This window comes from Natator depressus, chromosome 13 (genome assembly GCF_965152275.1).
Source record: "Natator depressus isolate rNatDep1 chromosome 13, rNatDep2.hap1, whole genome shotgun sequence".
In the NCBI taxonomy this organism is placed as follows: domain Eukaryota; kingdom Metazoa; phylum Chordata; order Testudines; family Cheloniidae; genus Natator; species Natator depressus.
Window position 1 is genome coordinate 65891 of NC_134246.1, and position 25481 is coordinate 91371.

Below are 25481 nucleotides of genomic sequence, written 5' to 3' on the forward strand. Positions count from 1 at the left end.
TTTGCCAGCAGGAGAGCTCTAGCCTGTCAACAAACAGCAGCTACACTGCATGCCTTTTAGTGACACAGCTGTAGTTGCACAGCTGTGTCCTAAAAGGTGCATAGTGTAGACAAAGCCTTAGTGTGGAATGTGAGTTCTGCAGAGAAGAGGTGCCCCTGGGGCAGAGAGTCAGTATTTTGTAAGGATGGGGCACTAAGGCATAGAGAGACTAAGGGCCAGATTTTCAAAGGTATTTAAGGCACCTAGTGGGATTTTCAAAAGTGCCTAGAAGGCTAGGTGCTTTGTAAATCCCACTAGATGCCTAGCTGCATCTTTGGGTGCCTAAAAACATTTGAAACTCTGTCCCTAAGGCACTAGTAGGATGTTTCCAAAAGTTAAATTATCTATTCCAAGCTTAGTGAACTGCAAAAAAGTGATAGAAAGTAGTCTATATTTTTCTGCACTTGTTTCAATTGTATTCAAGAGATAGTAGAAAAAAAATTCAGAATATACATTAAAATTTTAAACCTAACCAGTGTCCCTTAAGGGACTTGACACAAGATGTGAGAACATGTTACTCTTAGAGCTGAGTGGGCCTTATTTATTTTAAGTCTCTCTTTTTTTAATATAGGAATTGGAGACAGTGCTTCTGTCAGCTAATTTCTAAGTTATCTACAAAAAAAACCTTTAAAGTTTTCAGGTGCCTAAGTAGCCACTGGAATCACAGTTACAGTTTCCGCCCCCACCCCAAATCTGAAATGAAGCCCCTGCCACCCACATCCTGGTCCCTGACAGCAGTGTGGGAAATAAACCAAAATTCAAGGAAAAGCAGCACTGTCCATAGGTGACAGAGAAGATGATCAAGCATATGCAGCTGTAACCTAGTAGGGTGACTCTCAGCCTAAAAGGGCAACACACTCAGAGAAGGTGGCAGAATGGGCTCAGTTGCCACAGGTTTTCATCAAAAGACATCATCTTCTTGCCCAGGGGGAGGCTGTCCTTCCTGAAGCTATTGCTTCTGCCTCCCTCTGGAAGAGAGGGGGGCTGTAGGACTTCCCTTTTCCTCCACTCCCCACCTTCCTCCAGAGATGCTGCTGCTCTTCCTTCCCCCAACCTTAGGGGAAAGGGCTCTGAAGCTTCCTGTCCTCCTCCTGCTTCTCTCAGGTGGGGAGTGGGGTTCCTCTTCCTCCTATGGCTGCTCCCTTAGTCTGGGAGGCAAGGGAGCTCCCCTTCCCCTTACTGTTCCTCCTCCATGTCTTCTCTTTCTGCCCCCAATTCTCCCACTCTTCCTGCTCGCATGCGTAGAATTCAGACTGGTGCTTGGATTTTGCATATGGGTGGAAAAGAAATAGAAGGGACATTAGTCACCACACCACAGTGGAGTTTAAACTCATTCTAAGTCCTGTTTTTATGCTGTCTAACTTTAGACTGGGGTGACTGATGGACAAATAGGGATGCCTGAACTAGGGCATGAAAATAATATTTTTCAGAGAATTTGGCAGGTGTCCAGCTGAAGATGTAGCATAGAATATCAGGGTTGGAAGGGACCTCAGGAAGTCATCTAGTCCAACCCCCTGCTCAAAGCAGGACCAATCCCCAATTAAATCATCCCAGCCAGGGCTTTGTCAAGCCTGACCTTAAAAACTTCTAAGGAAGGAGATTCTACCACCTCCCTAGGTAACGCATTCCAGTGTTTCACCACCCTCCTAGTGAAAAAGTTTTCCCTAATATCCAACCTAAACCTCCCCCACTGCAACTTGAGACCATTACTCCTTGTCCTGTCCTCTTCTACCACTGAGAATAGTCTAGAACCATCCTCTCTGGAACCACCTCTCAGGTAGTTGAAAGCAGCTATCAAATCCCCCCTCATTCTTCTCTTCTGCAGACTAAACAATCCCAGTTCCCTCAGCCTCTCCTCATAAGTCATGTGTTCCAGACCCCTAATCATTTTTGTTGCCCTTCGCTGGACTCTCTCCAATTTATCCACATCCTTCTTGTAGTGTGGGGCCCAAAACTGGACACAGTACTCCGGATGAGGCCTCACCAATGTCGAATAGAGGGGAACGATCACGTCCCTCGATCTGCTCGCTATGCCCCTACTTATACATCCCAAAATGCCATTGGCCTTCTTGGCAACAAGGGCACACTGCTGACTCATATCCAGCTTCTCGTCCACTGTAACCCCTAGGTCCTTTTCCGCAGAACTGCTGCCTAGCCATTCGGTCCCTAGTCTGTAGCTCTGCATTGGGTTCTTCCGTCCTAAGTGCAAGACCGTGCACTTATCCTTATTGAACCTCATCAGGTTTCTTTTGGCCCAATCCTCCAATTTGTCTAGGTCCCTCTGTATCCTATCCCTCCCCTCCAGCGTATCTACCACTCCTCCCAGTTTAGTATCATCCGCAAATTTGCTGAGAGTGCAATCCACACCATCCTCCAGATCATTTATGAAGATATTGAACAAAACCGGCCCCAGGACCGACCCCTGGGGCACTCCACTTTACACCGGCTGCCAACTAGACATGGAGCTATGCTATTTATTCAAAAATGACATTTTAATTGTTTTCTGACATGTCATGATTTTTCAGCCAATCTGATCGCTCTCAGAACATTGACACGGCTCTTTAGGAATCATTTAAGGGGTCACTGTAAATCACAGAGCATTTTCTAGGCGAGAATGATTTTGGAATCTTCATCGTTATGGACTGGATCAGTACTAGGGACACCAGTATTGAAAGATTATCAGCAACATATTAAATATGGAAACCCATCAACTTCCAGATCAGTACAGAGCTCTGAGGCAGAAATCAGACTACTTAAATTTCTTTTTGGGAGACCTCTGTCAGCTGGGTACAAAAGAAACTAGGGAGGGAAGAACAGAGGGTGGCATTAAGCTTGTTCAGGTATTCTTCAGACAGAAAAATTCCAATCTGAGGTGTGTTTTTAATGAAGGGTGTGTTAAGCTTGAGGTCAAAAAAATGGCATAATTAATCTTAGCTCTTGATTTCCATGTCTTTAATATTTGTTTCTAAATAGTGTGTACAATGGCAGATGTTCTTTGAATTAGCATTTAGTAACCTTAACTGTTAGCTAACAAAGTAGTGTGTGGAAACACATGTAAAAGCCAGAACAGCTTCAGACACTCTATCTAGCCTGGTGATTTAAGAAAAGAAGTGGCTGGCTGACTGTACATTTCTAGGACTCCTTCTGTGTAGACTAGGTGAACAGCGGAATTAGGGTCTGTCTACACAGGGATAAAAAACCCATGGCTGGCCCGCATCAGCTGACTTGAGCTCACAAGGTTTGGGCTCCAGGACCAAAAAAATTGCTGTGTAGACATTTGGGCTGAGGCTGGAACCCAAGCTCTGAGACCCTCCGCCCTTGCAGGGTCCCAGAGCTTGGGCTCCAGCCCGAGCCCAAATGTCTATACCATGATTTTTCAGCCGCAGAGCACGAGCCCAAGTTAGCTGACCTAGGCCATCCATGGGTTTTTTTTATCCCTGTGTAGCCATAGCCATGAGCAATAATGAGTGGGTGAATCTGAGGCAGCTGTTAAGGCTCTGACTCACCTTACACCAGTGTAACCCATAAATCAATTAAGTTGCACTTACATAAGTGAGAGGAGAATCATGTCCTTTATGAGCTGTAATGGAAGTTCCAAGAGAGTTTGAGAAGCCAAAGAGCTGGACACTTACCACTGCCTACAAATTAAGAGATTAGTTTTAAATTAAAAACTCAAGTTGGGATACTGAATGGCCCCAAAGGATTGAATGGCATCTGCTGTGGAAATCACATGACTTTCCTCTTTGTAATGATGAGTAACAAGGTACACTAGAAAGAGGTGCAACCTAGGCATCTTAATGAAAGAGAGGGTGGAGGAACTTGAACAATAGATGAAATCATTGTGGGGAAAAAAATCAAAGTCAAACCATACAGAATTTGAAAGAAGACACACCCAGGACCCTTCAGGATGAGTTCACGTGACTCAGATACGGAGGAGGAGAAAGACACAATGGCAACCAGGAAGAACTGTAAATGCAAAAGACATTAATACTGACTTCCAACCTTATAAGGGATAGATTATTTTATGCTTAAAACTACAAGTCTGGAAGTCAAGAGGCCTCTGCTCTATTCCCAGCTCTGCCACAGATTCACCGTGTAACCCTGGGCAAGTCATTTAACCCCATGCCTCTGTTTCCCTATTCTGTAAATATTATAATGCTTCCTTACCTCACTAGACCATTGTGAGGACTAATTAATTATTCTGAATTGGTTTCAGAACCTTGGATGGAAGAAGTTAAAGCAGTGCAAAATAATAGCAGAAGCACTGACCACAATAGATTTTCTGCCCTTGAGAAGAAGAGCTGCTCAAGCACTTCTGGCTGTGCACTCCATAGTGAAGATCCTGACCCAAGATATCTGTGACCCAGATTAACAGAACAACACAGTATGGAATCATACTGTATAGCATGCTGCTTTCTGCAGGCCAGGCTAGGGGAGGAAAATGGTGGAGTATATCCTTCAGAATGTCCACTGTACTTTACAGGACTAAAGTAAAGGAGGACTAGATAAGATTAAGATGAGGCACAGAGGCACCACCATGAGGAATGATATAAATACCTAGATTGATTAGACAGTCTGGAAGGAACCTGGGAAGATGGAGGCAATATTCAGAGATACTTTAAATAGCAACTGTTGTGGAGTTGATACTGGAGACAGCGTGAACTTATTTGTGGAGGAGAGTTGGAGATTCATAAAGTAGGGGAAACCCCTGTGATATAGAAATGACTCTTCAGATCAGTTTGGCTATGTTTACACTAGCACTTTTGTTGGTATAACTTACATCGCTTACATAAGTTACACTGATAGAAGTGCTGGTGTGGACAGCGCTATATTGGCAGAAGACACTCTCCCATCAACACAGCTATTGCCACTCGTTGGGGGTGGTTTAATTGTGCCAACAGGAGAGCTGTCTCCCATCGTCTTAGAGTGGCTACACAGGAGACCTTACAGCGGCACAGCTGCATTGGGACAGCGGTGCTGCTGTAAGGTCTCTAGTGTAGACATAGCATTTGTCTCCACTTAAGCAGAAGAATTACCTCTTGGATTCACAATTGGCAAGATTTGTTCAAAGAGCTTTAAACTAGGCAAGATGGGGGGAAAGGGAGAGCTTTTGTCTTTGTGTCTCAGTACTTCCAAGACACAAAGTAAGGCAGAAGTGGGGTTGTTTTATTTTTAATCTTCTGTTTCACAAGTGTTAACATACTTGAGTGTCCTTACACAAATGCAAAGAGTATGGGAAATAAATAAGGAGAAAGAGTGAAACTTCATGATTCTCATTACTGGAATGTCTAGGGACAGAGAGAAAGGAGAGAGACAGAAAGGGAGAGGAGATGGACTGGATGGAATTTACAATGGCAGCAGTAAAGCATTGTGGTGAAATTCTCTGTGTTATGAAACAAGGAAAGAGGTACATGGAACAGCATCTTCAGAGCCCCACAACTGGAGGAAAGCAGGAACAAAACACTCTGAACCATTGTTGATAATGAGAGGGTGGAGCTGAGGTAGTAAAAATGACTGTAACTTAATGAACACTCTGAGTAGGAAGACATTCGTCTTCCAGAGGGATTACAGAAAGCAACTACCGATGCTTTAGAGTGGTGAGTGACTGAAGGCACGGGATGGCTGTTGTCTGTTTCTGATTGGGGCTGCGGGTTTTTTTTGTTTAAAAGTTTTTTAGTGTCTTGGTGAACACCACAGTTGGTGTTCTACAGTTGTCAATGAGGTGGATGGAGCTGAGGCAGAAAAATGTTATGTGACTTAATGAACAATGTGAGTAACAAACAGAAAGACTGAAAAATAAGAGTCATGTTCCAGAAACAGTATGGAAACTGGTGAAGGCACTACACTTCAAGTAGTGAGTGCCTGAAGGTCAGAACTGGTTGATGGCTGTTTGTCATCGGGGCTTGGTGTTGGGTCCAGGTAAACGTCAGAGTCTGTGGCCCTTGTGGATACAAAGGAGGGTGAATCTAAGGTGAGGAGGGGAAAAAATGACTGAACTCCACGAGCAGCAATCAGATGAGCTCAAGGGAGTTCCCAGTGGGAGTTTTGAGAGTTTGAATAGCCTGGCTCTGACCACTTACAAAAAAAGGAGCAATCTTTGAAATCAAAATGTCAGTGGAGACACAGAACAGTCACAACAGAGCCATGCTTCCTGATGTGGAAAGTGGGCAATGTTCCTCTTTCTGAATCAAATCCAGAGGGCTAACCTGAATGCTGAGACTTGGTTCCTTTTTGGAGGATGAAGTAAAAAGGTTCAAACAGCAGTTGAAGCTTCTAGGAATATTAATTTTTATTGATCTAAGGGTTACAGTACTGATAAATAAAGAAAACTGCCCTCAACTTTTGAAGTCTCCTGGTTTCCTCCATATTCAAATGGTTCTGCATTTTCTGAATTCTAATCTACATCATCAGGCTGGGGCATCCACTGGGAAATATGAAGTTAGCACCTTCTACTAAGGGAGATTCTCAACCATGGAGATATTTAAACAAGGAGATTTCTAAAAACAGTTTTGGGAAATCTTTTTATTAAGGTCTAACCTAGTCATTTAGTTACTACCTTAGCCAGGAAAATAATTACTGGGGTTTGTTCGGTTTCTTCCTAGGTTTTACTTTTTGAAACTAAAAACCAGACAGCTTTCTTGTTAAGTCTTTAATGAGAGCTGAGAAAAGGCTGTTGGAGCTGACAGGAGCCATTTCCCCACAAAAAATACTTTATTCCTTGTATCTAGAAGGGGTTGCATATTGCAATGATGGGTGCTATCCAAATATGAGACAGAAAATTGGATTGACAATTTCTAATTATTCCCAGATCAGATATAACACAGAGCAGCAAATAGCTATAAACTTACTCTAGGTGAAAATTCAGCATTGTACAGCGAAAGTAGCTTTTTGCAAACTATATATATATTGCTGCTGCTGCTAAACAAAAAAAAAAAAAAAAGTCACTCTTCAAGCAAGAAGTGACTCTGACTTCCATATGCCTCATATACCCCCACTCACTATTTCCTCATTCCTAAATGTGATTTATTCATGGCATACCTAGGATTCCCAGTAAGAAGTCCTACTTGTCAGGGTATCCAAGCAAATGTACTTCTTCTGAGTAAACAAGTTCAGCATCTCTTCCCACAGTTACACCCCATGTTAATCAGGAAAATTGGCATTAGACTGACATAAATTATAGGAACTAGCTGATTGTATTTGACAAGTCTACAGGGATCAATTACAACTGCCAAGCACCTCGCCCACCTCTCTTGAATTTCAGATGACAGAAGCAGACTTTGATCTTTATTATTAAAGTGGATGAGATTTCCCTGGGGAATTAAGTAGAAGATATCTACAGTTCATACACAGAGAGAGAGAGAATGGCAGGTGAGTTCAACATGTAATCTGAGTGTTCATCAGCATATTAATCATGTCCTTAAGAGTGTTTTCTTAAGAAGTATTTATTGGAAGTGTCTGCATAGATTGCTTATTTCAGAGGGCAGTTTTGCATTGTAATTTACAATTGCACTGCATTTTAATGTTGTTTTGTTATTACTGTCAGCTGTATTTGTGATCCTGTAGATTGTATGTGGAAACTAGGGTTTCAATTTACTGCTGCCATTCACCTTGTCTAATCATTTATACAAGTGCAAAGTGTGTGTAAAATCTACAAACTACAAATCTGAATAGTAGTATTTTATACCTACTTTGCACTAGTGTAAATGACTATTCAAGGTGGAGGGCAATAGTGAATTGGGCCCTAAGAAGAGAATTACATCTTCTAATTAGAGAGGTGAAAGAAATCTGTCCAACGCAGTTTTTAAAAACCCTAGGTTTCCCTCAGGAGACTATTCTGCAACCTAACTGTCAAGTTTTCCCAGCTATTCAGCCTAAATTATGTTCTAAATTCAACCTCTTTATGTAATCCTATTACTCCTTGTTATACCCCTTCCTTCATTTTTTAATATTGACAGTCCATCATCCTGTCCCCCTTTTCACCCCAGTTAGATAGTCCCTGAAGTGCTAGGAATCTGGTGTCAACAATTTCTGCTGCCTCGTCTGAAATGCCACCTGCTCATCCTTGTAAAGTGGGATAATGACAGAGCCAAATACTTTTCTTTTCATGACTTCATTATATGAAATGTGGAAGTTCATTAAATCATGTGAGATGAATGTGACAGAACACAACACAACAAGCTCTTCAAGCCCTGATTAACCATTGGGCTTAGGTAATGTACTAAACAGTTTTCCCTTCAGTCCAACAATCCTCCAGCAGCAAAATCTCTGCTCCTGTGACTTCTCCAGCCTTCTGCTGCCAGTGACTGACTTCTGCCTCTGGGAATTAAATATACTGGCTATTTCTTCAGCTCTTCTCTCTTATTTTACAGATCTCACGCCAACACAAATCAGCTGGCATCCTAAAGCCAACACTAGCGCACACCATACTGACAGATATGCCCACACAGAGCTGATTGTGAGGAGAGGGCAGGTCTTCACTATCACCCTGTGGTTCAACAGGCCATGGCAGACGGGGGACAACTTAGCATTCGTCACAGAAATAGGTAACTCCTACAGAAACCTCACTAATCCCCCGTCACAGAGGATTAATCTTTCCCCATTTCAGGTCCCCTCTCATCTCGCTCAGAGACAAGTTCTTCCCCCTCACTCATTTCACTTTTGAAGCAGTGTGTCTCTAATGTGCTCATTGTAAGCGTGAGATCTGTACCAGTTCAGACCTCTGTCTGTGACCCACAAACAAATACCCATTCTTATAAACACTGCTGTCTGTTGTTCTCTCTGCCAGGGCCAGCCCCTTCAGAGGCACATCACACCAAGGCCATCTTTAACCTCTCTGAGGTGGGGGCCAGTGGCTGGACTGCAGTTCAAGGACCCAGTGAGTCCAGCTACATGAACTTCTCAATATCCAGCCCAGCTAATGCAGTCATTGGACGTTACAAACTGAGCCTCCAGATCACCTCCGGCAACAAGGTCTCCTCCAAGTTCCTGGGGCACTTTGTACTGCTCTTTAACCCTTGGTGTTCAGGTAGGAACTGAGATATTTGCTCTTCAAGGTATTAATTAAATTTTATTGCTTTCGCAGCATGCACAGTGAGCTCATGCCTCAGCCCTGCTTATTTAGAGTTATCGCAGGTAGCAAATTCAGCTATTTTAAACATTTTAAATATTTGTTTTGACTATGAAATATATCCAACCTCTGCATGGGTGGTAAGTTCTAACTGTGTCAGTGAAATATCCAGCTGTGCAAGGTGGCCCTGTAGGATGTTTCTAGGGGACCCAGAACACCTGATTTCCACAGCCAAGAGAATGGTGAAAATCTGCTGAAAAAAATGCTTGTACCTGCCAAGGCCTGAGTTAGAGGCACTGTGATTTCTTGTAGAAGTTAATACCTTCACATACTCCTAAATGTAAGTAAAGGGCCCAGCACTTCCTACATCCTTCACAGACGGTGCTGGCCAGGTGAAGGCTGGGCCAGTCAGAATTCCTACATACCCTGAAGGTTTGTGACATGAAGGAGCCCAGTGTCCTGTGCTTCCCCACTTCTTTCACAGTGGATTGGGAAGGGTACAGCTCTGCTTCTCCCATTTTGCACCTCTGTAGAAATGAAGAGCCCTGAGATCAGGTTTTGGGCAAATAAGTGATGATGGAACGGTAAAATTTAAGGCTTGAGTTACTCTCCTAATTTTAAGGGAATTATCCCTAACCACCCAAGCCACTAACCCCCAGTGTAAAGGGAGAGGAACAAGAGAAATGACTGCAGAATTAGCAACAGCTTCCTCCTCTAATTACAGAGCAGCAGCCCTCACATCAGTAATTAGGGTTCTGAGTCAGAGGCCACCCCAATGACTGAGTCAAGACCAAAAAACCTACTAATTAGCTCAGAATGCCTTGCAAGGCACCATAATAATAATTAATGAATAATACTTAGGACACAGAGGCTGTGTCTACACAGAATTTCCCAGGGAAATGGCTTCTGCACAGCTACCTGAAACACTACCTGCTAGGTAAGCATCTGGACTGGTGGAAACAAATCTGTAGGTACAGAACAACCTGTTTGCCTGCAGTGCAGACACTGTGGCGAGCCACTGCTCAACGTGGGTGCTGGGGCAGCAGCAGTGGTGGTGGCAGGCTGAGTCTCATTGTTGCTGGTAGAAAATGGAAAGATGGAGAGGAAAAAAATGTGGCTCTCCCGTTTCCGTTGTCCCAGTTTAAACCCTGGGGTTTGGAAGAGCAGCTCCCCAAATCAGGGTATCAGAGGGTTCTGAGGCAATGGCCAGAGAAGGGGGAGCCCTAACATCAGGCAGCATGACTATTACCTAGCTTCCTAATATTCTACCCTGTTTAACAACAACTCCCTGGTGCCAACACAGGGAACGGCTCCTGCCTGTGGCTGTGCGATACCACTGAAGCAAGTACCACTACTGAGAGGAAGTGGAAAAGGAAGATTCAAAACAGATTTTGTTTGTTCTTGTTTTAGTCTCTGTAACTGAAGTGCTGAGGTGCCAGGAAGAGCGGCACAATGGAAATGAGTAAATAACAGTCACACTCCAGGCAGGTGCTCACAAAATCCCTGCCCTAAGCACAAGAGCTGTCTCAGCCACTCTATGTGAACAATTTATCCACAGCAAACGCAGCCCATTTCAGTTCGTAATGCATAGATCACTCCTTGGCACAGTTTGCAAGGCCTTACACCCACCTTGATGGCATTTGTTTTTACCTACAACGTGAGAACTGTTGGACCTCATATCTGATCAATTCTAAAATTTCTGGGAATGTTCTAGGCATCAATGGGCAGAACCCTATTGATTTGGGGTTGGGGAAAGGGGGGAGATTGGAAAAACTGAAAGGGGGAAAATGGGAGACATGGCATCCCTGCAATCTGTTTAGCACAGCCACGGACTCAAGCACCTCTGTAACTGTCTGTTCATGGAAGAGCTGGTTGATGGCTCCCATTAACATCTGCCAGCAGAACAATACCCCTAACTCTGCTCTGAGGTAACAGGGGGACATACTCCCTGGGCAAAAGTGGGGATATGGGCTAAATGTGCACACACAGAGCCCCTGCTATGCAAGGAGAATGGGGAATAGAGGTGCACACATGCAAGGGAGAAGGGGGATCCTGCTGTAGAAGAGGGCACACTGAAACCCTAGCAAATGGGAGTGGGGGACCATGGTATGGAGAAAGTGGTGCACAGAGGCCCCTGGCTTAGGGGGTAAGGGGAATGGAGTGGAAAAAGGTGGCATAGAGCTACTGACAGTAAGGAACTGAGGGGTACACACAACCCCACCATAAGGGTTATTGGGGGAGTTGCAGGGAGTCCCTGAAATAGAGGGGTGTGGGATGGTGGCTCACAGGGAGTTTGTGGGAGTAGAATGGTGGGATGCAAGGAGCCCCTAGTATGTGCAATGAACTTTGCTCCAGCAGCTACAAACCCCTACTATTTACAAAACAATTCTGAATATCAAACTTTTTCCAGCATACTTTGGCTTTTGGGTGTATTTGATAGTCAGTGTGGGCGACTGGTCCCCAAAGGCAAATGGTACTGTTTTTTACGTGATTGGTTGGTGACAGGTTGGAGGTGGAAGGAGAGGGCACTAGTGCAGAAAGCCACAGGGAGCTGTAGAAGGCCTAGAGATTCCTACGGTGCTAACTTTAGAACTCCATATTGGCAACCAGCAGCCGCCACAGTGCAGTGTACAGCACAGGCTGAAATCAGGGGGTGGGAGCATAGCTGCTCCTACAGATCAGTTTTATTTTTTACATCACTTGCTTTTTCACATTAGTCTCTCTTCACCTTCTACCACCCTCACTCCCCTACAAAGACAACAAATACACAATACCTATGGCAGCACTGATGAGGCAAATATGCCTGTTTACATATGTGCATTTATATAAACTATTCCCCAAATATTTGTAAACAGAAAACCATTGTACCAATGCTCACGGAAAAGCAAGCCACAAGTGCTGCAAACAATTCAGAATTTGACTAAATATTCACACACAAGAAAAGTTCATCCCTAATTGCCCCGTCATTGAGTGCTATTTTAGCGAACGTGAACACGCTAACCTATATTGCCTATTAAAAATGTACATTAACCATCCTGTGGCTCTCAAAGCCTCAGTGGAAGAACTCTCCAAGTGCCATGCCACTGCTGAGGAGCGATGGTAACATGAGAGTAGACAATCATACCCCCTTTGGCTGAGACTGGGGCATGGCTGAGGTTCCAAACAGGACTGAGGTGTGTTGTTTGTCTGAGGAAGCAACTGAAGGATATAATTTCCTCTTCTTCATGAAATGGGTGTCCATCATTAGTTCAAATTTGCAATGTAGGGGTCTGATTAGATTAAGTGTTACCAGAAGATCAGGTAGTAGCAAGGCAACAGCCATCAGGAAATAGCAAGGACTTTTACATTTACATATGGCCAGGAGGTTAAGACTGTTTCTCTGAATGTGGATCTTGCAGCTGTCATCCAGACCTTTGTCGCCTTGAGGTTAGACTACTTCACCACACACTATGGCTATGTCTACACTACAGATCTTACAGTGGCACAGCTGTATGGCTGCAGCTTCTCTGCTATAAGATCTCCCGTGTAGCCTCTCTATGTCAACAGGAGAAAGCTCTCCTGTCAGCACAATTAAGCCACCCCCAATAAGCGGCGGTACCTGCTCGCCCGCCGACATAACACTGTCCATACTGGCACATCTGTCGGTGTAACTTATGTCAGGCAGGGGGGTGTGTTTTTCATACCCTGACCAAAAAAAGTTTTACTGACAAAAGTGCTAGTATAGACATAGCCTATATGGGTTATATCTTAAACCCACTTGGAAACTGAGGCCAGTGTAGAATTCAGCAGCTCAATAATTAAAGCGGAGTATCATGCAATGAAGCACTGTACTCCAGCGCTCTATGATCTCTTCTGGTTGTCTACTGTTTTTGTGGTGGAAGTAAAGATGTTGGTATCAATCTATACATCCACAAATGGCTTAAACACTACCTTAGAGATGCCTCTCTCCCCAGGTTATACTGCTGCAGTTGCAATCAACAGAGACTCACAAGTTGGAGCCCCTTGGTATAAATGAAAAGAGCTACTGGCAAGGTGTTCTTTGTGAAGCCCCCTCAACTTTGCAACTTGTTCCCCCTCTTGGTCCTAAAATAGCCCCAGACCTTCAGGACATGTTGCAAAGTTCACACCTATTTGATAAAGGTGGGGAGAACCATGAGGGTAGGAAAGAATTGGAAAAGGTGAGGATTCTTGTAGTCTAATTTAACTGGTTTACTGAGGGTCAAGGGAGAAGGGATTGCTGCTTAGTCATAATGAAGGGAAGGGAACTTTTTATATGGGTTTTAAGTTTTGTTAAGGATACTTCTAATGAATGGAAAGGTGGTCTTTATATTTGCATAAATTTAAATAAATCAATATGTGGAGGGTTGGCTCTATAACAGTCATTTATGGCAGCAAAATATTAGACACAAAATGTTCAGTAATTATCTGGGTGACTGCAAAAAGACAGGGAGATTTGGTTTACACTGAGCATATGCTCAACAGGGAGGAAAAAGTTGGGAAGCAGTAATGATGAAAAAAGATTGCAGGTTGATAGTAGACTTCAGACAAGATATGAATTGTTGCACTTTGGCTGCAGAATAAAAACACAATCCTAAGCATGTGCATGCACACATCACAGGGCAGAAAGGTCATCATCACTCTGCATGTAGCTCTAGTGTAATTATAGCTGGAATGCGGGAGAAGGCTGGGACAGGGGGTTGGGTGAAGGAGGGGGTGCAGCCTCTGGGAAGGAGTTTGGGTGTGGGCGGGAGCTCAGGGCTGGGACAGGGGGTTGGGGTGCAGGCTCCAGGAGGGAGTTTGGGTGCTGGAGGGGGTTCCGACCTGGGGCAGGGGTTTGGGGTGCAGAAGGGGGCTCAGGGTTGGGGCTCCAGGTGGTGGTGCTTACCTCAGGGGCTCCCAGAAGCGGCTGGCATGTCCAGCTCCTAGGCAGAGGGGCCTGGGGCTCTGCACACCACCCCTGCAGCTCTCATTGGCTGTGATTCTCAGCCAATGGGAGCTGCGGAGCTGGTGCTCAGGGCAGGGGCAGCATGCAGAGCCCTGTGGCCACTCCTGTGTCTAGGAGCCAGACATGCCAGTTGCTTCCAGGAGCCGCAGGGAATCTGCCTTAGCCCTGTTGCGCTGCTGACCGTACTTTTAGCAGCCCGGTCAGCACTGCTGACCGGAGCAGCCAGCGTCCCTTGTCGACCGAGTGTTCCAGTTGAAAACTGGATGCCTGGCAACCCTCATGTAGTGTGCAAGGATATAACCAAGGAGCCATGAAGTGAAATTAACAGAGGAAACATTGAGGCTGGGTCTACACCTAACATTTAGGTTGTCCTAGCTACATTGCTATGAAAAATTTCATGCCCTGTGCAATGTGGTTAAGTTGACCTAACTCCCACTGTAGACGCACCAGGCAGACAGAATAATTCCTCTGTCAGTCTAACTACCACCTCTCAAGGGAGTGGATTTATCATAGTGACAGAAAATCCCTGTCACTGTAGTCAGTGCTCACACAGTTGTGTAGCTGCAGCTGTGGCACTGTAGCACTGGTAGTGTAGCCTTATTCTCAGACTGGATATCAGAGTAAAACAGTTCTGACACTGATGTGTCTCAGGCAGGGGGAGTCCCAGTGCTGGGATTTTTAAAATTCGACTGGACAAATCACTAGGAAATGTACAATAGGGAACAATACTGCCCTTAAAATAATACAGGGTCTTTTCCATCCTTAATTTCTACAACAAGGCAGAAGAATCCAAAGAAGCAACTTGGGCTCTTTTTCTGCATCTTCACTGCTGCAACGTACAGTGAACTCTAAGGTGCAACATGAAAATCTGGGATAGTCCCATGCAACTTGAGTTATTTTTATTAATTTTCTCCCACCACATACTGGACAACATACTCACACTGAACTGTACAGATTCAGGGATACATAACAATGAGATGTGATCTTCCTGCTAATAGATCCACTTACTCAGACAAACATGGCTTTGGCTGAAGTTTATCATCAGTGTTGTTGCCAAAGAGGCCTAGAGCTCACAGAATGCCACACAGGTTACATCAAGGGAATGAAAAAGGTTTACCTGGCTTTGAGCTTATTGAACTAATTTAGAATGTGCCCTCTTGAAAGGAATGGAAATCTCTCTAGGTATGACCTATTTTCATAACCAGTTTTTACCGTTGCCTAAGGTAGTTTTTAACCACATACTTGCTAGCCAATACAGCAAATAAGAAATGTGCTTGTTAGATAAAATGTGATTGGCTCTGCTATTTGAATAGCAAGTTATGAAACTGTAACCAAAACCAAAAGAAAGAAAGAAATAGGTAGACATGATGGAGTGAAGCTTTTCATAGTTATGCAAAGAGAAATAATGGAAAATGACTCACAGATGAGCTTTGTACTGCCCATAGATTGGAAATGTATTGGTGGGGGGGAGACATGGATCTTGCAGGTGTACAGGAAATGTTAACCACAGAAATGACATTAACATATGACTGGATAATGTAAATATGTAATCAACTGCAAAATGTAATGGGAAAGTAAAATACTGTAAACAAGCAAGATCTAAAACTCCAGGATCAAGAGAGAGAAAGTTGGAACATAAGTGAGCTGCAACCTCTCTCCCTGGACTTGGTCAAGTATTAACCCTTTTTGTAGAGAGTGCTGATTAATCTTTGATGTATAATCATTGATGAAGAAATTGATTGAGCTTGGTTATGTGACCTCTCAATCAATAAGCTACACTGAACCCTCTTACAATGTCCTCAGTTATAGGTGCAACAGCACATCTAACTTTGGGCTTTCAGGTGATGATGTCCACATAGCTAATGAAGATGCAAGACAGGAGTATGTTCTGGACGAAAATGGAATCATCTTTATTGGAAATGCCAACTATATTGAAGCTAGAGGATGGTACTATGGGCAGGTAAGAACATAAGAATGTTCATACTGGGACAGAACAATGGTCCATCTAGCCCAGCATCCACTCATCCGACAGCGGATGATGTCAGATGGTACACCGGGAACGAACAGAACAGGGCAATCTTCAAGCAATCCAATCCCTTTTGTCCAGTCCCAGCATCTGGCAGTCCAAGGCTTAGGGATGGTAACAGGATGGAGTTGCATCCCTGACCATCGTGGCTAATAGCCATTGATGGACCTATCTTCCATGAAAGTATCTAATTCTTTTTTGAACCCTGTTATACTTTTGGCCTTCTCAACATCCGCTGGCAATGAGTTCCACAGGCTGACTGTGTGCTGCGTAATGAAGTACTTCCTTTTGTTTGTTTTAAACCTGCTGCCTCTTAATTTAATCAGGCAACCGCTAGTTGCTGTGTTATGTTAAGGGGTAAACAAGACTCCCTTATTCATGGCCTCCGCACCATTCATGATTTTATAGACCTCCATCATATCCCTCCCACCCCAGCCAACTCTTTTCCAAGATGAACAGTCCCAGTCTTTTTAATCTCTCCTCATACGGTACCTGTTCTGTACCCTTAATCATTTTGTTGCCCTTCTCTGTACCTTTTCCAATTCTAAAATCTTTTTTGAGATGGGACAACAAGAACTCCATGTAATATTCAAGGTGTGGGCATAACATGGATTTATACAGTGGCATTATGATATTTACTATTTTATTATTTATCCTTTTTCTAATGGTTCCTAACACTGTTAGATTTTTTGACAGCCACTACACATTGAGTGGATGTTTTCAGAGAACTATCCACAATGACTCCAATATCTCTTTCTTGAATGGTAACAGCTAATTTAGACCCCATCATTTTGTATTATAGTTAGGATTATGTTTTCCAATATGCATTACTTTGCACTTATCAACACTGAATTTCATCTGCCATTTTGTTGCCCAGTCACCCAGTTTTGAGAGATCCCTTTAATACTCTTCACAGTCTACTTTGGATTTAACTATGTTGAGTAGTTTTTTATCATCTGCAGGATCTCCTCTGGAGCCTTTTTAAAAAATTGGCATCACATTAGCTATCCTTCAGACATCTGGTACAGAAGCTGATTTAAGTGATAGGTTACATACCACAGTTAGTAGTTCTGCAATTGTATCAACTATAGGAGATGTACTTGGGAACTCAGGTCTTTATCCCACTTTTGATTTCATGTTCTCTTATCCACATTTGTCTCTTTGGTATCTGTACCTGTTTATTTAGGGCAGTATGAGGGGAGTCAGGATATTTGCTTTATTTCCAAGAATATCTTATGCTTCTGACTATGGTTTTATGTATGTCAATTCTGCTGTTCAGTGCAGCTATAAGGAGGACAAAGGAGCCCCAGTCCAGTATTAATGAATGCGCTCAGCATCATGCACAGGCAGAAGTTTTGCCTGAGAGGAAGGTACATAGCTAAGCACCTCATCAGCAAACTGAGGATGATACTTATACACGTATCTTATTAGACACCCATTCTTCACTCACTCACTCACTCACTCAAGAGAGCAGGGTGAAAAAGGGATGGAGTGTAAGTCAGCAGGTGCAAAGGAAGCTGGTGAGCTGGGGAATTAAACCTTGCATTCATTTCAGAGGATTACATCCTGAGTTTAAAACTCTCTGAATAGCCTCAGCTCACATTTTCATTGGAGGACAATAATGTTGCCCTCGCTGCAGTGCACCACACAAGAACTTGCAGGAAGGGACAGGTTCTTCCTAACATTCTATTCCCTTGGGCTTTATCAGTTTGCTTGCCTTAGCTTGTAAGGCCTTTGAGGTAAGGACTTTCTCTGTGTTATATGTTTATGTAGTGCCAAAACACCAGGGGGTGCCCTGATCCAGATTACAGCCCATAGGATACAAATACAGATCTAATCAATACAATAATTTGCCTTGATTGAATTATCTTTGGAGCAATACAGTTCTACTGCACCAGTTCATCCCTGGTGTAACTCTATTGAAACAAAACAGTTACCAGGATGAATTTGGCTTATTTTGATTATACCATACTTCTCCAGTCTGGTATCATAGAATCATAGACTATCAGGGTTGGAAGGGACCTCAGGAGGTCATCTAGTCCAAAGCCCTGCTCAAAGCAGGACCAATCCCCAATTTTTGCAGCGGATCCCTAAATGGCCCCCTCAAGGATTGAACTCACAACCCTGGATTTAGCAGGCCAATGCTCAAACCACTGAACTATCCCTCCCCCTCTATTATGTCCTGTCACTTAGCCAGCACAGCAGCTGTGTGCGCTGCACTCCAGCCAGAGGGCTCTGTGTACCTCCAGTCCCAGTACATCTTTGTGTTTGGATTTCTCAGAAAGAGGAAGCTCCTGGGGAGTTTATCTTCAAATTCTGTTTGAAAAATTAACTCTCTCTTTACAAGGCTTTGTCTCTTCTGGTTACAGTTCCAAGATGGCATTTTAAATACCTGCCTTACCATGCTGGATCTGAGCCTGTACTGTCGTCAGGACCCAGTCACCGATGCGTTCCACAGAGGAGATCCTAAATATGTGGGGCGGGTGATCAGTTCAATGGTAAGGAATGGGTTATTTGCTCTCGGTTTCAAACATGCCTACGAGCAAAAAGCCGTAGCTGCATAGTGGAACTCAGCAAAGTTCAACAGAACCATCTGTGTGTGAATAATGTGACTGAAGAACTTGACACAGGACTTCTCCTTTTGTTAATTCTATGTCTTTAATATTTTAGATCAACGGGAATGATAATGATAACGGGGTGCTGGAGGGAAGCTGGGATGACAATTTCTCTGAGCATGAAAACCCATCCAGATGGAATGGTAGCGTGGTGATCCTCAGGAAGTGGCGTCAAGAAAATTACAAGCCTGTCCAGTACGGCCAGTGCTGGGTTTTTGCAGGCGTGATGTGCACAGGTACATCTTAGAAAAAATAATGCTACTGAAATGGAGGTGTTCTGTAACCTCCATCACTTCACGAGCATATGAGTACACTAGAGCTGGAAGGGGTAAACTTCAGCATGGGGAGACATACCCACGCCAGCTCTGACCAAGCTAGTGCGTTAAAAATAGAAGTTAAGCCCTGGCAGTGCAAGCATCAGGAAGGGGCTAGCCACCCTAAGTACAATCCCATCTGATACCCTAGATACGTACTTAGGGCGGGTAGCCCCTCACGCCACTGCATCTACACTTCCTTTGGCACACTAGCTTGATCAGAGCTAGCATGGGTATGCCTTCTTGAGCTGCAATTTGCACCTTCTAGCTCCAGTGTCAAGATACCCTACAAAACACAACATGACTCACTCAACACTCGGAAACAGTGCTTCAAACGCTGTGAAAATGCTGATGAGTCACAGCCAGTGAAACTAGTTGATCTGGAGTGGCTGAGAAACCAGGTGTTTAGCATTTAAACATTTTCAATAAGACAGTTGGAGCATTTCTGTATATTTGTGTGTTTCAGTCCTGAGATGTTTGGGGATTCCAACTCGTTTGATTTCAAACTTTAATTCTGCCCATGATGCGGATGGAAACCTGAGTATTGATAAATACTATGACAGTGCTGGAAAGTGCCTTAACATCAGCAGAGACTCCTCATGGTAAATATAAAAGCTTCTGTATCTCAGCAACACTTAGAGATAGGGCATCAGTTACCAAAAAAGCAATGCTGCTCTGGCCTCTGCGCTAGTAAATACAGCGCAGCAGCAGCACAGACCTGAAGGAAATCAGAGAATCTTCATATAAAAAAAAAACCTGATAAAGCAGTTTCCAGATTGGAAGGAAACTGTACACTGAGCTACTTTGCTCTTGATTTAACAGTATCTGGTTGTCCTTTGGCAAAACACCCAAAGGACTTGAAAATTAGCAGTAATTTAAGAAGTTTAAGATTTCATGCACCAAATCTCTCACCCACCAATCTCTTAAAAAAAAAAAAAAAATCTTGTTCCTGCCCATGCAGTCACATGCAATTCTGTTTCTCTCATGCTCTTAACAGGTTTACTGATGTAATGACCTCTTGTCATCACACATCTATGCTTCAGTCTCCTTCACTGGACTCTTGGGTCTCCTCCGGTGAATAGGTGACCAAAGTTTGTTGACCAACCTTAAAATTAGGCCTTCCCCTTATGGAAATAAGCAACACAAAAACCAGTCCAAAAACAAACAACTATCTTCCAGCCCTCCCCAGGTTCAGTAGTTCCGTCTTGTTGCTAAAATACCAGCTCATGCCCAGAATTACCAATAGCTAAGTATTCAAAAATCATGAGTCTGGGCCCAAAAAGTCATGGCACTAGTTTAAAAATCATGTTGTGTTGTTGGTTTTTTAAAAATACATTTTGGATTCATTTTCAACTGCCTTCTGGTTTCTGAGCCTTTAGACTACTCACTTCATGTTTTCCAGCTTTTCTCTACAACTAGTTGGGCTAGTTTGTTTTTGTTTTTTTTAAATGAAAGTGGAGATTCTCAAGATTCTCACACAACCAATTGACGCCATCATGTGGGGCTTTAAGAAAAACACCAGATATCACAAGACTCACAATAAAATTTTAAGAGTTGGCAACATTTCTTGGCTTATTCCTTGCACCAGTAGTCTATTTATTGCTGGAGGGCATAACGCAGTAGTCTTTTGCCCTCCCTGGACTCAATCAGTGGTCCTTTTGTTCTCACCAGGACTAATTGGTTCCTTACCCTGATAATACAGAATTGAAGGGGATTGGGTCTTCCTCTTTCCTTCCCTTCTGAAATTCCCCATCCTGAGGCCCCTGAATAAAATTAGAATTGGAAAAGGTACAGAGAAGGGCAACAAAAATTATTAGAAGTATTGGACAGTTTCCTTATGAGGAGAGATTAAAAAGATTGGGACTGTTCAGCTTGGAAAAGAGACAACTAAGAGGGGATATGATAGAAGTCTATAAAATCATGAATGATGTGAAGAAAGTGGTATTTATCCCTTCACATAACACAAGAACCATGGGTCACCCAATGAAATTAATAGACACCAGGTGTAAAAACAAACATAACAAGTACTTTTTCACACAATGCACAGTCAACCTGTGGGACTCATTGCCAAGGGATGTTGCGAGGGCCAAAACTATAACTTGGTTCAAAAAAGAATTAGATAAGTTCATGGAAGATAGATCCAACAATTGCTATTAGCCAAGATGGTCAGGGACACAGTCCCATGCTTTGGGTGTCCTAAGCCTCTAAGAGGGGGATGGATCACTCTATAATCGCCTGTTCTGTTAATTCCATCTTAAGTACCTGGCACTGGCCACTGCGAGAAGACATGATCGTGAGCTCGATGACCCAATATGGCCATTCTTATATTCTGTGTTCTTAACTGAGCTGTCAAGCCCCTACCAGTGCTATTTTGCCTCCAGTCTTTCCTTTTTGCTCTCACACCTTTCAGGGTCCTTTCTGTGACCTGTCTCCCACAGACTACAGCCCCATTTCTGAGCTCAGCATTTCTCTCACTCTCTCGACAGGGAACCCCTTCCCTAGGTTTCACCATCTAGTGCTGCAGGTGCCTCCTTCTCCCTGCAGGTTTCCCTTACAGCCCCTCCTGGGCCAAGGTTTACCCAGCTTCCTTAATTGAGAGCCACCCTCCAGGTCATGTTTCCACCTGGAGACTCCCTAACTGAGCTACAGATGCTTTCTTATATAGTCCTAATAGCCACACGACTCCTCTGGGTCACTGTCCCTCTGAGGATGCCCTTTCTTAAAGGCTGAACCCCAGTAATACCCAGATAGTATCATTTTCCCTTAGGGAAGCCATCATGTTCTGTTACAATCCCAAGAGACTCAATGTTACATCTCAGCAACACCTTAAAAGCATCACATTCCATTCTTGTGCCCAGAGTGGTAATATGTAGGTCCTCCGAAGGATCTCTTCATAGTCCCATCATTAGACAGATTGGCTGGATTTCTGCCATTCTTTTGAACCGCACCTCTGTTCATTCTCACCTTCAGGGATTATCATGTCTGGAACGAAGTTTGGTTCATTCGAAGAGACTTGGGAACACCATACAGTGGATGGCAGGTTCTAGATTCAACTCCGCAAGAGCAAAGCAAAGGTAACAGATAAAGTTCCTCTTATGAAGTTGTCCCTTTGCTGAGACTCAAAGTGCCTAATAAGGTTGCTGATTTTTCTTCATGCCCTAGGGATATTTCAGTGCGGTCCTGCTTCTGTCAGAGCCATCAAAGAAGGTGATGTAGACTTGGACTATGACACCCTATTTGTGTTTACGGAGGTAAATGCTGACTGCAACCAATGGATTGTCTACAAAGATGGAACCAAAAAAAAAGTGTATTGTGACACTGAGAGAATTGGCAAGGCCATCAGCACCAAAGCTCTGGGCAGCAATTCCCGTGTGGATGTCACTAACAATTATAAATATCCAGAAGGTAAAGGAAAACTATCACAATGAATTTCCTCTTGGGTTCTCAGGACTGGAGGGTTAGGACTGGTTGCATATTTTGGTTTAATCACTTCTCTGCTTCATTTGGAACGATATTCCTGGCAATACTGTTTTCAGCCTTGCTTCATAAAACAATGGGTACCACATTCATGGTGTGTGCTGGATGGAATCTTTAGCAGGAAATGCACTGGCCAATATTCTGCAGTACATCATTTCATAGGTACATTTTGCCACCCAAAGCAAATCAGCAATTAAAATTTCCTGAAAACCGAAGTAAAAAAAATGATTGTAGAAGACACCACTAATATCCTTGAAACTGAGTCCCATCTACACTACCAGCTACATAAGAAATCTCTAGACCTCTCTGTGCCACCAAGGCACTGGCTATGTCCAGGCTCCACTCATGCTATTAGCTATGACAGGAACTGGATCTGCGCAGGCAGCCGCATGCACTCGCTACATCCTGAAATTCTGAGGGTTCCACAGGAACATCATTCTACTTGTTTCCATCAGTCATTAATTCTGCTTTACAACTGGGACAATTCCATGGTTTCACTTTGAATGAGCAAAGTTTAACATGTTAACTACTGTGATATGAGGAGATTCAGATGGGTAAATACTTGTTTCAGTTCCTCAGTCACCCTTCCACCCTGTAACTTCACCAGATCCTCCCTGCTAGCCCCTTTTCTCCCTTTCCTCATCAGAAAGATGTCCCCACCACTCCCCACCACCTCACCCTTCCTACAGCAATACCCCGTCTTCTCGGAGTGAATCATCCCTCTTTCTCCTTGCCTGCCTACCTGTAGCCAAGGGCTCATTTCCCCCTCTGACTCCCAGACACTCCTGTGCACATTCACTCTTGGCTGCCCTGTCTCCACCTTGCGGTTCTGGCCTGATAGATGGATGGAGAATTAGTAATGGGCGTCAAGTTGCATTTATTCATATTTTAATATCCCCAGTCCCCCACAAAACACTGTCTTCTAATTGTGGCCTATGTAGCCACATGTTCCTATCACTTATACCCTCATCCTCCCTCCAAATGTTTGTTACACCCACTTGTTTCATCTTATCTTAAATACAGTTGTTAAGTGATTCAGGTCAGGGACTGTCTTAACAATGTGTTTCTACAGCCCAGTGGGGCACTGGTCCTGACTGAGGCCTCTGGGGACTACTACAATACACATAACAAACAATAATAGAGCACAAGCAGGACACCAGTGTGGATTTTCCCCGGTGGAGAGATGGAGTCAAACCTACTCCCGACAAGAGTCTGAGCCTTTCTTTGCTCCGTGCTGCTGTGAACCTCCTTGACTTCCAGCAGCAACTACCTCTCTCAGAGTAACAAACCCCCAGAAAACAGTCAAGCATTTTCATCCAAGGAACTACTCAGATTTTTAAGGATTAAAACTGTATTAAACTAAATGGAAACAGATTTAAAATCTGAGTACATGTGTCATCCCCCACATAGCTTGTATCATAAAGGTTGTCATTTGTCTGCCTGATGGCTCTGGAATACTGCAATTAGAAGTTTATTTGTCACAAAATACAGTTCAGTTTATTCATGGCATGAAATGCTCATAGGTTGAACATTCAGACTGGCAAGAAATGCTGTGCTGACCTAAGCGGGACAACTTTTTTCTGCTACCTGGCTTTTATGGTTTTAAGTCATGCTGATGCTATGACATCAGTGATTTACAGACACATTTTCTGAAGTGGCCATTGATATTGGGTGCTTTAGTGTCCAGATACCCGACTTCAAACATCTAGGATCTGATCTTTCACAAGTGCTGAGCACCTAAAGCATGAACTGAAGTTAATGGGAGCTGGAGGTGCTCTGATAAAAGCATCCTGAGTTGAGCACCTAAAATCAGTGGCCATTTCTGGAAATTTGCTCAGGATGTTTTTAATGCAACCATAAATAGTGTAGAGGTTAGTTATCAGAAGGGCCTGCAGAGTTACAGAGCAAGGTCCTATTGCATACTGTAGTGAAAGACAGGAGACAATAGGAGCCCTATGGACCAGCAATTAGCAGGAAGACAAGGTGCTTCATTTTAGTGACTGTTATAATTTCACTGTATCACAAATACTTAGATGTGCAAATCCCAGATCCAGGGAGCTACAATACAAATGGGATCTGCAGGTACCTCAGGTTTGTGGGTAGTGCAGAGCTGGTATACTAGACTCTCTTTATAACCTTAACCTAGGAACTATGTAATGGAGACATGGCTATGAAATTTACTGATGTTTCCCTTTCACCCAGGCTCTCACGAGGAAAGAGAGGTGTATAAAAAGGCCTGTGCCAAGGCACGTGGATCACACCTCACAGAAAGACTCTCAGAAGCTCCTAATGAGGGATCATCAGAAACAGTTAGAAAACCTGAGGTCTCTGGGGTATTCAAGCTAGTTGAACCCCCTGTGTTTGGCAAAGATATCAACCTAATCTTAATTCTCACCAACCTGTCCTCTGAATATAAACCTGTAAAGGTGAACCTGAGTGCATCAACCATCCTGTACACAAGGAGAGCAGTGGCAGAGATCTTGCAGGCAGCCACATCTGTTGATCTTGGTTCTAAAGAAGGTAACTTTTTTCACATGATTGGACAGTCAACAAAACCATGTTCTTAAACTGAGAAAATAACTATTCATAGTCAAAAGGACAGGAGAAAGATACACCAAATGCATATCTATATCAGCCTTGCAATTCTTGCAAAATTGCCCAGGAACAAAATCTGCTTGTCCATCCTTTACTAGTATGACGATTATAGTGTTAAAAAAGAAAAAAGATGAATTCCTCTCTGTGGTGGGCTAATCATAGGATATCAGGGTTGGAAGGGACCTCATCTAGTCCAACCCCCTGCTCAAAGTAGGACCAATCCCCAATTTTTGCCCCAGATCCCTAAATGGCCCCCTCAAGGATTGAGCTCACAACCCTGGGTTTAGCAGGCCAATGCTCAAACCACTGAGCTATCCCTCCCCCAAATGGGTCAAAATGTTGCAAGACTAGGCTATGTTCTCTCTCTCAGTCAACAGGGATCACTGAAGAGAATCTAACAGAG

The 25481-nt window shown here is 43.6% G+C and overlaps 1 protein-coding gene across 1 annotated transcript in view; it reads left to right on the forward strand.

Annotated features, from left to right (window-relative positions):
- Positions 1 to 25481, forward strand: part of LOC141997380 (protein-glutamine gamma-glutamyltransferase E-like) — a 30398-nt gene that overhangs the window by 905 nt on the left and 4012 nt on the right. The window contains exons 2-11 of the mRNA XM_074969725.1: positions 7301 to 7407; positions 8409 to 8582; positions 8825 to 9064; positions 15893 to 16011; positions 18447 to 18575; positions 18748 to 18928; positions 19473 to 19608; positions 21977 to 22080; positions 22169 to 22411; positions 24686 to 25003. Coding sequence (XP_074825826.1) covers positions 7401 to 7407; positions 8409 to 8582; positions 8825 to 9064; positions 15893 to 16011; positions 18447 to 18575; positions 18748 to 18928; positions 19473 to 19608; positions 21977 to 22080; positions 22169 to 22411; positions 24686 to 25003 — 1651 coding nt within the window. The 5' untranslated portion in view covers positions 7301 to 7400. The remainder of the gene's footprint in view (positions 1 to 7300; positions 7408 to 8408; positions 8583 to 8824; positions 9065 to 15892; positions 16012 to 18446; positions 18576 to 18747; positions 18929 to 19472; positions 19609 to 21976; positions 22081 to 22168; positions 22412 to 24685; positions 25004 to 25481) is intronic.